At 32.8% G+C, this 14,536-nt stretch overlaps 1 protein-coding gene and 1 non-coding gene across 6 annotated transcripts in view; both read left to right on the top strand.

Moving 5' to 3' along the window:
• Nucleotides 1–14,536, top strand: part of PRPF39 (pre-mRNA processing factor 39) — a 41,861-nt gene that overhangs the window by 22,461 nt on the left and 4,864 nt on the right. For all 5 annotated transcript variants that reach the window (XM_001368750.5, XM_007472926.2, XM_007472925.3 and 2 more), the window contains 9 exons: nucleotides 1,794–1,961; nucleotides 3,038–3,203; nucleotides 3,885–3,992; nucleotides 4,626–4,790; nucleotides 5,105–5,231; nucleotides 5,361–5,629; nucleotides 6,815–6,999; nucleotides 13,558–13,632; nucleotides 14,292–14,412. In XM_001368750.5, the coding sequence (XP_001368787.2) occupies nucleotides 1,794–1,961; nucleotides 3,038–3,203; nucleotides 3,885–3,992; nucleotides 4,626–4,790; nucleotides 5,105–5,231; nucleotides 5,361–5,629; nucleotides 6,815–6,999; nucleotides 13,558–13,632; nucleotides 14,292–14,412 (1,384 nt within the window). The remainder of the gene's footprint in view (nucleotides 1–1,793; nucleotides 1,962–3,037; nucleotides 3,204–3,884; nucleotides 3,993–4,625; nucleotides 4,791–5,104; nucleotides 5,232–5,360; nucleotides 5,630–6,814; nucleotides 7,000–13,557; nucleotides 13,633–14,291; nucleotides 14,413–14,536) is intronic.
• On the top strand, nucleotides 5,692–5,777 carry LOC130456790 (small nucleolar RNA SNORD127). The gene has a single exon (XR_008915823.1). It is a non-coding gene; the product is annotated as a small nucleolar RNA SNORD127 (small nucleolar RNA).

Raw genomic sequence — 14,536 nt, 5'->3', positions numbered from 1 at the left:
AAATGCTAACTGTTTTTATTATTAATCAAACATCTACCCTATTAAATTCTACCTTGTTAGTTTTAACTTACTGTTCCAGATTCATTAGATAATTTTGGATCTTAATTCTTTTACTTACATTAGATAGCTAGCTCAGCTTTATATTAGCCACCCACTTGATAAACTTCATGTCTTCATTCAAATATTTGATAAATATAATTACGAGATTTGGAACCATCATCTAATGTTTGGACTTCAGTTCTCTCCTTTGTAAAATGAGGATGTTGGACTTGATGGCATCTAAATCTATAATTTTATAATTCTGTGGGTACAGAGTTTCTTGGCTTGGCATTAGAAACCTGTTTCTAAATTGATATCTCTTAATCAAGACTTTGCACATGATTGTTTAACCAATTCCATTTTTTTTGGTATCCTAACTGAAGTGAGATCATTTAAGAGTATTTAAATCATTCAACAAGCATTTAATCTCCTATAGGTGCCAGGCACTGTTTGGCCAAGGAAGTTAAAATATAATGAATGAATTGTATAATCCTTGCTTGAAAGGAATTTGCATTCCAACAAGGGAGATAAAAAAGAAATATGTTGATATCCTTGCTCTGGCATATTTTTTGACATTGTCCCATTTTAAAAGGAAGTAAGGTTATGTTGTCACAACTGCTTCTTAAGAAGTCGTTGTTGGTTCTTAGTGACCTACTTTCTTTTCTAGATCACAAACCATCTCTTCAAAAAATATCTTCAGCAATTTCTTTAGGAAATGACATTAAGCTTGGTTGTTTATTTTTAAAATTTACCCTTTTCTCATTTCTTAAAAATCGTAGGAACATTTGTAAATAACAGAATCTGGGGTGAGGGACTCATCCTTATTCAAGTCCTATAGTTTCCAAGCTTCTTTTGTCTTTCATCCTTGTTTCCCTTCCAGTCAAATCCAGTGGAAATAAATGTTTATGCCATTGTTAAAAACTTGACATGTCTATTTTTATCTCCAAATTTCCTATACTTCTAACATAGTAGGGTTATTATTTGACCATGTTCAATTCTACTGAAAATACGGTCTGTGTCTTAAAGAAATAATCCTATGACTTTTAAATATAACTAGAGGAAATATGAGATTTTACACACAAGTCAATTTTTTTAAACCCTTACCTTCCATCTTGGAATCAATACTGTGTATTGATGCCAAGGCAGAAGAGTGGTAAAGGCTAGGCAATGGAGGTTAAGTGACTTGCCCAGGGTCTCACAGCTGAGAAGTGTCTCAGGCCTGATTTGAACTTAGGACCTCCCATCTCTAGGATTGGCTCTCAAGCCACTGAGCTACCCAGCTGCTCGCCACAGTCAATTTTATGTATCATTATGTGCTTTTGCCTTTTTTGTATTTTTCAATCTGGTGTTAGAGAATTCCCTGTGCAATTATATTAGTTTCTTAATTCAACAAACATTTATTAAGCACCTTATTGTGCAATGTTTTGTGCCAAGTACAAGATTAAATAAAGTTACTCTTGTTTTTTAAAAAATCCTTTATATTTCAGATTATTACTTTTGTTTATGTCACATTTCAGTTTAACTTAAGTTTCCTTTTGAATTTAATGTGCCCTATATGTGTATTTTTGTGCTACTTGGTGTGAGGGATCATAATGGACAGTCCTTAATGGAATTAAAGTTTTTTTTTAGTTATTAGGATTTGGTTGAAATAAATTTTAATATTAGGATTATCTTACTAGATTTTAATTAGATTATAAAATTTTTATAAGATTGATTGCATTACAGATAACTTTAATAATGATTTCATTTTTCAGAACTTTTGAACATGCCGTTTTAGCTGCAGGAACAGATTTCAGATCTGATAGATTATGGGAAATGTACATAAACTGGGAAAATGAACAGGGAAATCTGAGAGAGGTTACAACTATATATGATCGTATTCTTGGTATTCCAACACAGTTATATAGTCATCATTTCCAGAGGTAAGTAGAAAAATTAAGTCTTAAGTAAAACTTTAAAAATAATTTTGAGTAGTACTTTTGAATGTATTTATATCTATACAGATACATTACATATACACAGTTTCATCTAACTTTCCTTTCTTCTCTTGAGTCCCCTTCCCTGGTCAATTTTGTGACATGTAAATATGGAGAGTCAGAGAGAAAGTACGAATAAATGCATTATCTATTTTGCTGAATAAACCTGTAAAATGCAATTTTTATTGAAGAATTATAGGATTGATATCAACAAATCATTGAGAAGTAGTGTTTGCCCTCACTGCAAGGAAATTATGGTATAAGTTTTGAATTATATTTAGTAGAACAGAATTATTGGTTGGCAAACATCAAACAAGTTGTGCCATTTCGATAGAAATCTGTACGTAAAACACATGTTCTTTACCTAAAGATTTTTGTGTAGTATGCACATCAGTGTGTGTACAAACACACACAGCATTTATATGTAGTAATTATTTGATTATTTTATGATATAAATCCACTCTTATGGTTTTGATTTGACATTAATTTCAGGGAGCATAGAAAAACATTTATTCCAATTGCCTTTCCTCAAGGAATGTATTCACTTCTAAATTGTAAATTAATAGCTTTAAGCATTTAAAAAAATTCTTCAGCTGACTCAATTATTGCTTTCTAAAGAAAAAGCCCAATTTAGTGAGTTAAGTTTTAAAAAATTTTTCCGTCTTAGAATCATAGGGCCTTCCATTTCTAAACCTGACTCTCAATAGTAGATGGAATATTTTCAAAAGTGCACAATAAAGTGAAATTAAATTCATGTTTGATTTATAGCATTTATACAAATCTTGGTCATACTGTGCAATTTTGTTTTTGAGTTGAACTAGTATAAATAACATTATGTTGTTTTCTCTGATAGTGGATCAGTTTGTTATGAAAACTTCCCCTGAGTAGATTCAGGTTATATCAGATCTTATTTCTTGCTTTTAAATTCGGGAACATTAAAAAATCAATGGATGTTTTTTCTAAAAGAGTAAGATGGACTGAGTCTTCTAAATGTTTATATCTATATAAATTGCATCTTGTAGGTTTAAAGAACATGTACAGAATAACTTGCCTCGAGATCTTTTAAGTAGTGAGCAGTTTATTCAGCTTCGAAGAGAACTGGCTTCTGTAAATGGACACAGTGGTGATGATGGTCCCCCTGGTGATGATTTACCATCTGGAATTGAAGATATAACAGACCCCGCAAAGGTAATTAAAATGGCAAAGTTTCTTGCTTAGTATATGATAAATTCTACTTTCATGGCCTACATTGCTGATATGATGTATTGAATTATAAATTGCCCCATTTCTGTTTGGAAAGGGGTTTAATTAATGGGTGTTTCCTTCTCTGGAAGGGAAATAGTGACTCAGCTCAACCTGTTTTACTTATGTGTAATTTGTGTAATCTATTAATTGAAATTTTGTTAATTCTGCATAGAAGCTAAATTTTAACTTCTAAAGATAACTAGCAATGAAATTTCTTTTTTTCCCTTAATTTGGAAAATTTTATTTAATTAACATTAGAATATTTTGCCATGGTTACATGATTCATGTTCTTTCCCTCCCTTTCTGTCACTCCCCTCCCTTATCTGATGCACAATTCCACTAGCTTTTACATGTGTCGTTGATCAAGACCTATTTCCACATTCTTAGAATTTAGCAAAGGAATATTTTGATAATAGTATGCAACCTAGAAACCTCAAGAAATAAAAAATGTTTTTGGTTTTTTAATAATGAAAAAATCCCATTAAAGATGATTTTAACATTGGTACTATTTCTAAATAAAGAAAATAATATATATAACTATAATTCTGAGATTAAAACAAGCTGGTATAACGTGAAATCTTTTGATATGTAACTAATTTTTTTAACACTTTTTTTTCTTCTAAGCTAATCACTGAAATAGAAAACATGAGACATAGAATTATTGAGATTCATCAAGAAATGTTTAATTATAATGAGCATGAAGTTAGCAAAAGATGGACCTTTGAAGAAGGTGTAAGTAGAAAAACTTGAAGTATATATGCTGTATTAAAACTTGACTTTGTTTCTATGTTTGTGCTTGTTTAACTAGGAAATATATATATATATATAGGACCTCCTGTCTCTAGGACTGGCTCTCAATCCACTGAGCCAACCAGCTGCCCCCTTAACTAGGAAATATTTAAAGACAATGTATGCTTTTCTAACTGAACTATCTATCCTAGATTTAAGTCATTAAAATAATTTATTTGAATTCCAGAAGATACCATAAGTCAAGAATTTATTAGAATTCTTAGAATCCTGAGTTAAATTGAATTAACATAAAAATCATGTTATTTCATTTCTTGAATCCATTAGTACTCATGTGGAGCTAGATCATAATTATTAAATGCTGCTTGAAAGTTCATGAGTAGTTTTAGATGAATATTCATTTTTAAATGAATGTGATAAACACTATGTGCCTCATAGGTTCTGTACTCATTACAAAGGATATAAGTAAAACAAAAAATTCCCAATAGGATGTTAGATCAAGAAATATCTTTAGACATTAGACTAGCATTTGAGTTATATTATTAAATCCACATTTGATATTTCTGTGTTATATAATATTGGCATATTTGCACTGCCATGCTGTTTTTTAAATTTCAGATTAAAAGACCTTATTTCCATGTGAAACCATTGGAAAAAGCACAACTGAAAAATTGGAAAGAATACTTAGAATTTGAAATTGAAAATGGGACTCATGAACGTGTTGTGGTTCTCTTTGAAAGATGTGTCATATCATGTGCCCTCTATGAGGACTTTTGGATTAAGGTGAGAAAATAACATATTAATGAATTTTAATAGATTACAAACATTGATCTAGTGACTAACCTTTTTTGTACCTCTGTCGAATGTTGTTCATGTAACTATATCTGTTGCATTAGGAGATGGTCTGCTTGCAACCAGATTTGACTGCTGCATATGCCAACCTCGTTGCCTCTCTTCGTCCTTCCTTACAGAAACTAGTCTAGTGGTTCAATAAAGGTGCTGAATGGGTTTAAAAATAGAATTTTATTGTTCTGAAATGTATTTAATGGCCTACTCAGTCATAAATTATTCAGTGTTTACTCTGTTTCTGTGTGTAGTATGCCAAGTACATGGAAAACCATAGTATCGAAGGAGTGAGACATGTCTACAGCAGGGCTTGTACTATACATCTTCCAAAGAAACCCATGGTTCACATGCTATGGGCTGCTTTTGAAGAACAGCAGGGTAAGAATTTGTAACAGTTGTAATTTTATTTATAATTTAAAGTAAAAATTCCAAAATCAAATCAAAAGAATGGGAAGGTTGTGGGAGAAGGCATTTAAAAAATATTAAATATTTATTTACTACTTTTAGGTAATATTAATGAAGCAAGGAGCATTCTGAGAACATTTGAAGAATGTGTTTTAGGATTGGCCATGGTTCGTTTGAGAAGAGTAAGTTTAGAACGACGGCATGGAAACATGGAAGAAGCTGAGCAGTTGCTTCAGGATGCTGTTAAGAATGCCAAATCAAATAATGAATCCTCATTTTATGCTATAAAACTAGCTCGACATCTTTTCAAGATACAGAAGAACCTTCCAAAATCAAGGAAAGTGCTCTTGGAAGCCATTGAGAGAGATAAAGTATGTGTTTTATACATTTGAGATTATGAAATATAGACAAATAAGCAGATGCTTTACTATTTTGGCAACAGTGATGACAGGTTTGGTCTGTATGTAATATATTTTATTACTACATGAAGACACCAGTCCCTCTAAGCTGATGTTGCCATTCTTTTAAGCATTAATCAAATATAAAGGGGGTGGAGGCATCATGAAAATAAATGGTTAGAGAGCTAATGACAAGAATATCTGGGTTTGACCTCCTACCTTAGTTATTCTTGTTCTCTGACCCCAAGTTAATTCACCCTTCACGGCTGGAGTTTCCTATGCCAATTAAATTAAAGATCTGATTGATATTAAAATTCATGTTACTCATACCCCTATGTTAATATCTTACATGTTAATATTAATTCAATTTATGGAGGAATTGAATTTAAAAATGAAAGTGTAGCCTGGCATGGGATAATATACGTTTGCCTATTCTTAAATATTTGAGAGCAAAACGAATAGTTATTGTTTTAAAAGCAAAAACATCCATTGAGACCATTTGTTAAAAATATATACTAAATATATCAGTAGTTATATGTTTCATATTTCTTATGACTGTATGCTGATTTTTTTTAAACATGGAACACTTTTTGCTACGTTACATAATTTTGAATATTTCTGGAGAATGGGAACTTGTTTTTTTGTTTTGTTTTTCCTGCTTCAGTCCAGACCCTATGCTTGGACTATTGTAGTAGCATCTTGAATATTCTCCCTACCTCTGTTCTTTTCTCTCTAAACAATTTTCTTTAAAGCTGCCCATGTGCATAAAGCATTATTCTAACAATTTCATCTTCTACTTGATAAAGTCCTATGGATCCTTTATTAATTTTCTCATGGAGAAAATGTAAACTGATTCCCTGGCATTTAAAAAATCATTTCTTAGAACTTAAGCATCAGTTCCTACACAGGTCTTTTCTGAGACTCATGCTTGTGAGTAGTCTGCTTGCTCCCCTTGTTTCCCGTGACATAGCATTGTATTGAGCTTAATTTTTTGTGTATTTAGGTGCTCTTGACTCCCCCTCCCCATTTTTATATATTATTTATATAATTTTGTAATAATGTATTTCTATAACAGTTGCTATTCTATTTTTTTAATGTTTTTAAGCTCTGTTCTTTGTTTTTAGGCAATTAATATTATTTGTATTTCATTTTGTATAGGAGAACACAAAATTATACCTCAATTTACTTGAAATGGAATATAGTGGAGACCTCAAACAAAATGAAGACAATATTCTCACCTGTTTTGACAAGGCAATACATGGTTCTTTGCCTATTAAAATGAGAATTACATTTTCTCAGAGAAAAGTGGAGTTTCTAGAAGATTTTGGTTCTGATGTGAACAAGTAAGACATTAAATCTGCTATTCACTTGAAAGATGAATGAGTGAACTTTTAAAAATATTCAGAAGTCTATATAGTTAATATTTTTCTGTCTAAATTAAATATGAAAAAATCCTCTACACTAAAGCCAAGCAATTTGTCAAATGATAATTTTGTTTCTTTAAAAATTTCTATGCCCTTAAAAATTCATATGTGGATTGTATACCTTAATTAAGGGAATATGGACCACTGTCTTACTTGGATACTCTTATTCTCCCTTTTCCCCGTTTGTACTTCTCCTTTTCATTTGAAGATATTATTTGACTCTAAAGTTATTCTGAATCTTCAATTTCTTAAATGCCAGTTCTTTCACTAAAGTCTTTCAAAAATTATTTTACTTTCAATTCAGCAAAAAGAGTTCCTGATCATCAATTTTGTATACATTAATGTTAATGAGGAAAAAGGCAAGTGTAATATATCAGTTTGCTTTATTAGAACTCTTTGTGATGACCCTTTTGGTATTTCTTTGTAAAGATACTGAAGTGGTTTGCTGTTTCCTTCTCTAGCTCATTTTGCAGGTGAGGAAATTGAGGATAATGTGATTTTTAAAAAGGAATCAGTTTCACACATTGTCCAAGGTTAGATTCGAACTCAGGAAGAAGAGTCTTCCTAACTCAAGGCCAGGCATCCTAACCACAGTGCCACCTAGGTGTCCTGATTAAAGCTTTTAACTAAAGGATTTTAGGAGCCTTGGAAGAATATTTTGGTAGTTCTCGTCATCGTACTTGGAAATTGCGATGAAGCGTAGTTACTGGATGTCATCTTATTTCCATGGCTTTCTTCATGTTAATAATTTTCAGTGAGAACTGTGCTTTTTTAATTGTGAGGAAACTTTAAGGAAAATACTAAATGCTTCCTCTCTGTTCAGTACTTTAAGATCCTGAGAAGAGATAAAAGCAATACAAATATGAAAAATTGCACCCACTTTGGACAGATAATACATGCATGAAAGAGTTTAACAAATTTTATTTTGTTTTTATTTATTATACTTATGAGCCAAAATAGGAAAAGTGCCCTGGAACAGTCAGTGAAAGAAACATGAACTTAGTCCCCCTTATTGTATTTTAAAGGTGCTTTAATGGGACATTGGGGTAGAAGGAAGAAATATTATTCCATATTAGAAAGAGGTAAGAATCAATTTAGAAATTGCATGGCTATTATGGCTATTAAGGAAACAAGCCTGGCTAGAGTGAAAGGCTTATTTGGTTGATGAATGGGAGATTAAATTATTTACATGCAGTGGCCACATTTACTTATAGTAAGGCCTTTAAAAGTCCATTTTAAGAGTTTTGAGGACAATGGGGAGCCACTTGAAGTTTGAAACAATGAGTGAGGGCTTATTCTAATACCCATATAATAGGGAATATTGTAGTGAGGAGAGACTGTATTTAATAATTTTTAAGCTCTTCTAGCAATAGAGTAATTAGTAATTAGAACCTGGTCTTAACGAATCTTTGAGGTATCTTGAAAGAAAATGCAGTACTTATATAAGGAGCTTTTTGATTTTAAAATGAAATCTTAAAAGTAGCACAATGGGCAGCTAGATGGTTCAGTGGTAGAGAGCTAGTCTGGAGACAGGAGATCCTGGGAAAGTCACTTAACCCCAGTAATGCCTAGGCCTTATGCTTTTCTGCCTTGGAACTGAAAACTTCTGTCTTAAGGGTTTTATATTTAAAAAAAGCACAACACAGTAGGTGGAGAAGTGCCATGGATTTAGGAGCTCTGAATGTGATACACATTGTAAAACTCAGGAACAAGTTATTTACATTCTCAGAGCCCCTTCTGGATTGCAGAACATTTTAGATTTCATTGGTCCAGGGACGTCTTTTGCCAGGATTTACTCTGTAACACAATTTGTTCCCCCTCCCAAATCTCATTGCTTTAAAAAAAATACATTGGGGTTTGGGGCTTAATGTAATTAGAGAAGCAAAGAATGAAAGATATTCATGAAACATATCAGAAGGAAGTTCAAATGAAAAGCAGTGTTGGTACAATTGTGGTATTTTTAATACTTTAAAAAGAAAAAATTTAAACAGATTGATAGTTTTGTATACAGACCCTTGTTTATGTTCTTTGTATATAAAAATGTTCATTATGTTGACTGATGTTTTGAATTCATAAAAAGAAGAAAGTTGGGAAAAATAATATTTTGACCAAAATCTGAGTTTTATTTTGCTTCAAAATTTACATTTTAAAGGAATACTCTAATAAAAATGCCTTAGTTGAGCTCAAAGGGACTGTTGTAATAGAGAATACCACAGATTTTTAGTGCGGTTTTAAGCATAAATCCTATCTAGCTTTAACAGATTAAAACATTACTAAGATTTTTTTGTCCAGTACTTATTTTACTGATAAGGAATAGGCCCAGAGATGATTGAGTTAGTTTATCAAGATTTCATAAGAATAAGTTAGCACAGCCATGAGTCCAACTCAAGTTCTCTTTAAGTACAATCCAGATTTCCATGTATTGCTATGCCATTCTGCTTTGTAATTCCTTTCTAGTTTCCTATAAATGATAAAAATGTGGGCTATGCCTAATGTGCCAAGGGTCTGTCTTTAGGCCCTGTGCGTAGTATATCTTTTTTTTTTTTAATTTGTTTTTGCATTCCAATCTCCCCTTCACAGTTTATATATATGTGACATCTTTCAGTTTTATTGTTTTTTTTTTTCATTGCAATTCTGTGTTGTTATATGCTGTGCCTACTTTGTGTCTTTATGTGGTCCTTTTGGTGCCCTATTTTTCATAGAAGTAGTATTTCTTGATTTCCAGCCTTGTAGCAGCTTGAAAGAGTAATCTTGTTCAGACATGCTGTCTTTTATTCTAGGCCCAAATCAATTTTATATTTGTCAGTCCCATCACCCTTATCCATAACTTTTTACCATGGGTATACTTCAAAGTTCTGTCTTGAACCCTCTTTTTCTCTCTTGCTTTTATACTATCTTTGTGACCTCATTAGTTCCAAAGGGTTAATTGTCATATCTCTATGCAAGAGACTCCCATATCTATTCTTTTTTGCCCAAGTCAGAATTTTGAGCTCTAGTTCTACACCAGTAGCTATATATGGGGCATCTAAATTCAACATGTACAAAACATCCTTATCTCTTTCCCCCCACAAATTATCTTCTTCCAAATTTTCCCATTTCTTTCAAAAATAGAATAGTTAAGGAAAGAGCAGAAAGGCACATTTCACTGTAATTATGAACTTTCTTAAAAATAAACAAAAAAAAACTAGTAAGCATTGGAAATGGTGACAACACTGTAAAGGAAGAGATAGATATATTTAATACTGAGGGGGAAAAACTTGTTATTGATGTGGCATTATTTCTGAGTTAGTTGACTAGTCAGAAATCTACTCATTAGACTTAGTATTTTTAAAAAGATGAAAATGAGAGCAAGATGATGTACCATTGAAAAAATTTAATCTTAACCTTATTTAAACTAATATTAGACCATCAAAAATAGGAAGTGGAGAACTGATGTTGATTATTCTACTTTCACCCATTTTTGACGACTGAGGGATACAAAAAGTATTTAAGGAGACAGACATTCATAAGGTATAGAGAAAATCAGGCTTTAATATCACTAAAAAGGGCATTCAAAGACTTCTTCCATGAATCTGAGGCCATCCTTGATGAGTGTATTGGTAGAGAATAGCAGACTCAAATCCATACCATTTCACAGTTAGTCGAAGAGAACACAAGACTGCACATAATCACTCTGGTCGTTTGTTTGGAAGGACAAAAATGCTGCTTTACAAGGTTCTCCCAGCCTATGACTATGACTATGACATTTACACTTTCTAACAGAAAAAAACCCTGTTGAATGACTTTCTGATCATAAATATTTGACAAGGCCTAAAAGAGAGATATAAGATGCAGGCTTGCCAAAATCATTCTGCACTGCAGTGGAGGTGATGAGGGCCACCCTGTGGATGGAGAGATTATTCTTCACATGCTCTGGCTTGTAGATACCAATATATCAACTCCATCAAGTCCCAGAACTTTGAAGAGACTCTTCAAACAAACCTAGCTTGACCATCCACAGAGCAAAGACCAAGGGGATGAAGACTGTCTATTGCCCAGATTCCTACAAACATTAGTTTGCTCAACCCTTAGAGCTCACCTATCACCATGTGCATATGGGGCAAATTGTCCAGATGGACAGTGAATCAGGGCTAGAATTGAATGTGAGGAGAGAAGGCTGCTATGTATATTGCTGTACTGCCTTTGCAAATTCACAAAGCTCTTTTCATAACCCCAAGCTTCCCATGAAAGTCCATCTTTTTAACACCAACATTCTCTCAGGGTTGGCAAATGGCAACAGGATATGGAATACAACATCCCTCAAAAGAACTAAAAATGAACATCAATCACACAAAGACCATGAGTAGGTTGCAAAAAGATAGTCCATGGGGAGCCCCTGAAGAAAAACAGGAGTAAAAGATATTCTTGTAAGAAAATGAGGATGGGATAGAAAATGAGGTGGGCAGCCAGAGAGCTCCACAGGTGCCCTTAGAATGTGAGGAGAAATTGAGGGAAAATTCTACATATCACACTGGTGTTACCACTCTGGTGAACTTTCAGGAAAACATGAACAGCAGTTGTGCATGATGGCTAGATAGTGATGGGCTATATTGCTGGAGAAAATTTCTAAATTATTTTGATTATAGATCTTCTTGATTTAAAAAATATCAGTTTTATGTTTACTAATTATGGCTTGAACTGAAGATAATCAAAATTTTTTTCTATTTTTTATTGTATTTTCATTTACTTTGTTAAGTATTTTACCAGTTACATATTAATCTGGTTTAATTTGCAGTCAGGTGCCACATGGGGCTCAGAAAGGCTGTTCATTTTGACACCTCTCCTCTTTCAAGGGGTCTCATGCTTTCAGCATAATATCATCTTATTAACAGGAACATCCAGAGGGATAATCACATTAAAAAAATTTCAAAAAAATTGAAAGACAAAAGTAACTTGTTGAATATAAGAATGATTCAGAGATTCTCATAAAGGCAAAAAAAGGCTTTGTTTGGCAGAGGTGGTTTTTCTAATGAATTAAAAGGCAACAGGAAACATTATTTCAGTGGATCATTGTCCATCTTTTATTTCAGTAATCATGAGGAAATTTTGAGAAAAATCACCATAAAGACAATTGCAAGTTAAGGGCTAAAATCCAGTTTATTAAGATTCTGTTGAGGGAGGCAATTTGTTAAGGAGAGGTTAAACATTTGGACAGACTCAAGACTCATGGGTTCTCAAGAGTCTGCCAATAGCTAGTGTTTATAGATGTTCTAAAAATTTTGTTCCTTAGAATTATTTCCTCCTTTCCAGAAATCTTTTTGTACCAGCTTAACTGCCATTTTTACAGATGAGTGAATTGAGACCCTGAGAACCCAATTTCCTTGATAAAGCTTGCTTTCATAGCAAATGAATAAAAGAGGGCTCAGAAATTTTTATCTTCTTTTTATATGTTTTCCAAATAATTCATCACCTAACATGGTTGTTGGGAGATCTTTTCTGTAATTGGCTAGCTGATCCTCACGAAATAGAAAATTTGGAATGAAGGGCTTAACTCAAAGCCTCTCCAGTATAGTAGAACCTGCCAGTTTCTACTTTGCTAGAAAATTCTTTTAAGAATTGGAGTCACAAGAATCGGAACTTAAGGAAATGAAACATAACATCATTATTGTCCAGTTCACATTTTTCAAGAAATAGTACAGTTTTTAAAAACTTGGTTAAAATTTTTTTCCTATTTACATCTTGCACCATTATGTTACAAATATAGCTTATTTTTATGATTATTCATCATGATTTTGGATTTTTTTTTGGTCTTGAGGCACAAGTCTTAAGAGTAACTTTAATCATGGAAATTAAGGATTTAAGGTAGGATTTCTCTTTGTTATTAAATAGTCTCCATTCATATAGAAAAAAGTTTTAAGTGCCCAAAATCCTGTTAAAAATAATATAGATTGGGGGAAGCTGGGTAGCTCAGTGGATCGAGAACCAGGCCTAGAGACGGGAGGTCCTAGGTTCAAATCTGGCCTCAGACACTTCCCAGCTGTGTGACCCTAGGCAAGTCACTTGACCCCCATTACTACTCTTCTGCCTTGGAGCCAATATATAGTATTTACTCTAAGACAGAAGGTAAGGGTTTAAAAAAAATAATAATATAGATTTAATACATAATACAAACTGATGTTTGGGCATTCCACTGTATCTTATGTTAACAACTTAATAACGTTTTGTCTTTTGGGAAAAAACACTTTCATAGAAATATAAAAGTTCATAAAATTTTAAAGAACTGACAGCTTGATGTCAGGGAGTTAAAGTATTCAAATTGTAAAACTTTTGTTTTCATTTAATATTATAGGTTTTTTCTTTTAACTACAAAACAAACTTATTACTATTACAAAGCTTAAAGACTTTATTTTTGAAAGAGCAAACAGTTTTTATGAAAAAAAAATAATTTTTAGTTTAATTTATGGGAAAAATCGTAAGGCATCTTTTCCGTCCATTCAGGCTTCTGGATGCTTATGATGAACATCAAATACTCTTAAAGGAACAAGACTCTTTAAAAAGGAAAGCTGAAAATGGGTATGTAAGATCAAAGAGGCTTCTTCAAACTCTTAAATCTGTGATCTTGTGAATATATAAATCTTAAGTTAGGAATATGTTATATGAAAATGTCCCACATGCTTTTTTAGCTCAGAAATAATTTTTTTGAATATAGAAAGTTTTTAAAAAGGTACATGAGTGCTGGGTCTTGATGGTAGGTCCTGTGTTCAAATATGACCTCAGACACTTCCTATGTGGCCCTGGGCAAGTCACTTAACCCCCATTGCCTAGCCCTTACTGCTCTTCTGCCTTAGAACCTATACATAGCCTATACATCATAAGGTGGAAGGTAAGGTTAAAAAAAAAATTGCAAAGTATAATAAAGTTACATTGATACCAGAATTCATCAGTGAGAATAAGAGCCTTATTGTTCCTTCATTAACTGTTTCAAACTGGTTTGAAGGACACGGGTGTGGTTTTTAAAACTTGACTAGGAGCAGATAGGTGGGAGGTCCTGGATTCAGTTTTGGGCTCAGATACTTTCTATGTGATCCTGGTCAAGTCATCCTATTGGCTAATCTGAACTAATTTTTTTGCATTAGAACTAATATATGCTATGGATTCTAAGATGGAAGATAAAGGTTTCAAAAAAAAACCCCAAAACTCCAATACTAAATTCTTTTTATTTTTCTTAATAGGGCAGAAGAGCCAGATGAAAAAAAAGTACACACAGAAGATGCAAGTTTAGCATCTACTCAGATGATTGATGGAGATATCCAAGCTAACCAAGCTGCATATAATTATAGTGCCTGGTATCAAGTAAGTGTATAAATCAGCCTTGGGGCTTAAAAAATTTCTCTCAACCTTTTCATCTTTTCCTCTCAACACTTGGCTCTATGTGAGGTATATGGGCATCAGAATATTTCTCCTAAGAGAAAGGTTC

The sequence above is a fragment of the Monodelphis domestica genome, chromosome 1, assembly GCF_027887165.1.
Source record: "Monodelphis domestica isolate mMonDom1 chromosome 1, mMonDom1.pri, whole genome shotgun sequence".
NCBI classification, from domain to species: domain Eukaryota; kingdom Metazoa; phylum Chordata; class Mammalia; order Didelphimorphia; family Didelphidae; genus Monodelphis; species Monodelphis domestica.
This window is presented reverse-complemented; position numbering and strand designations above follow the sequence as displayed.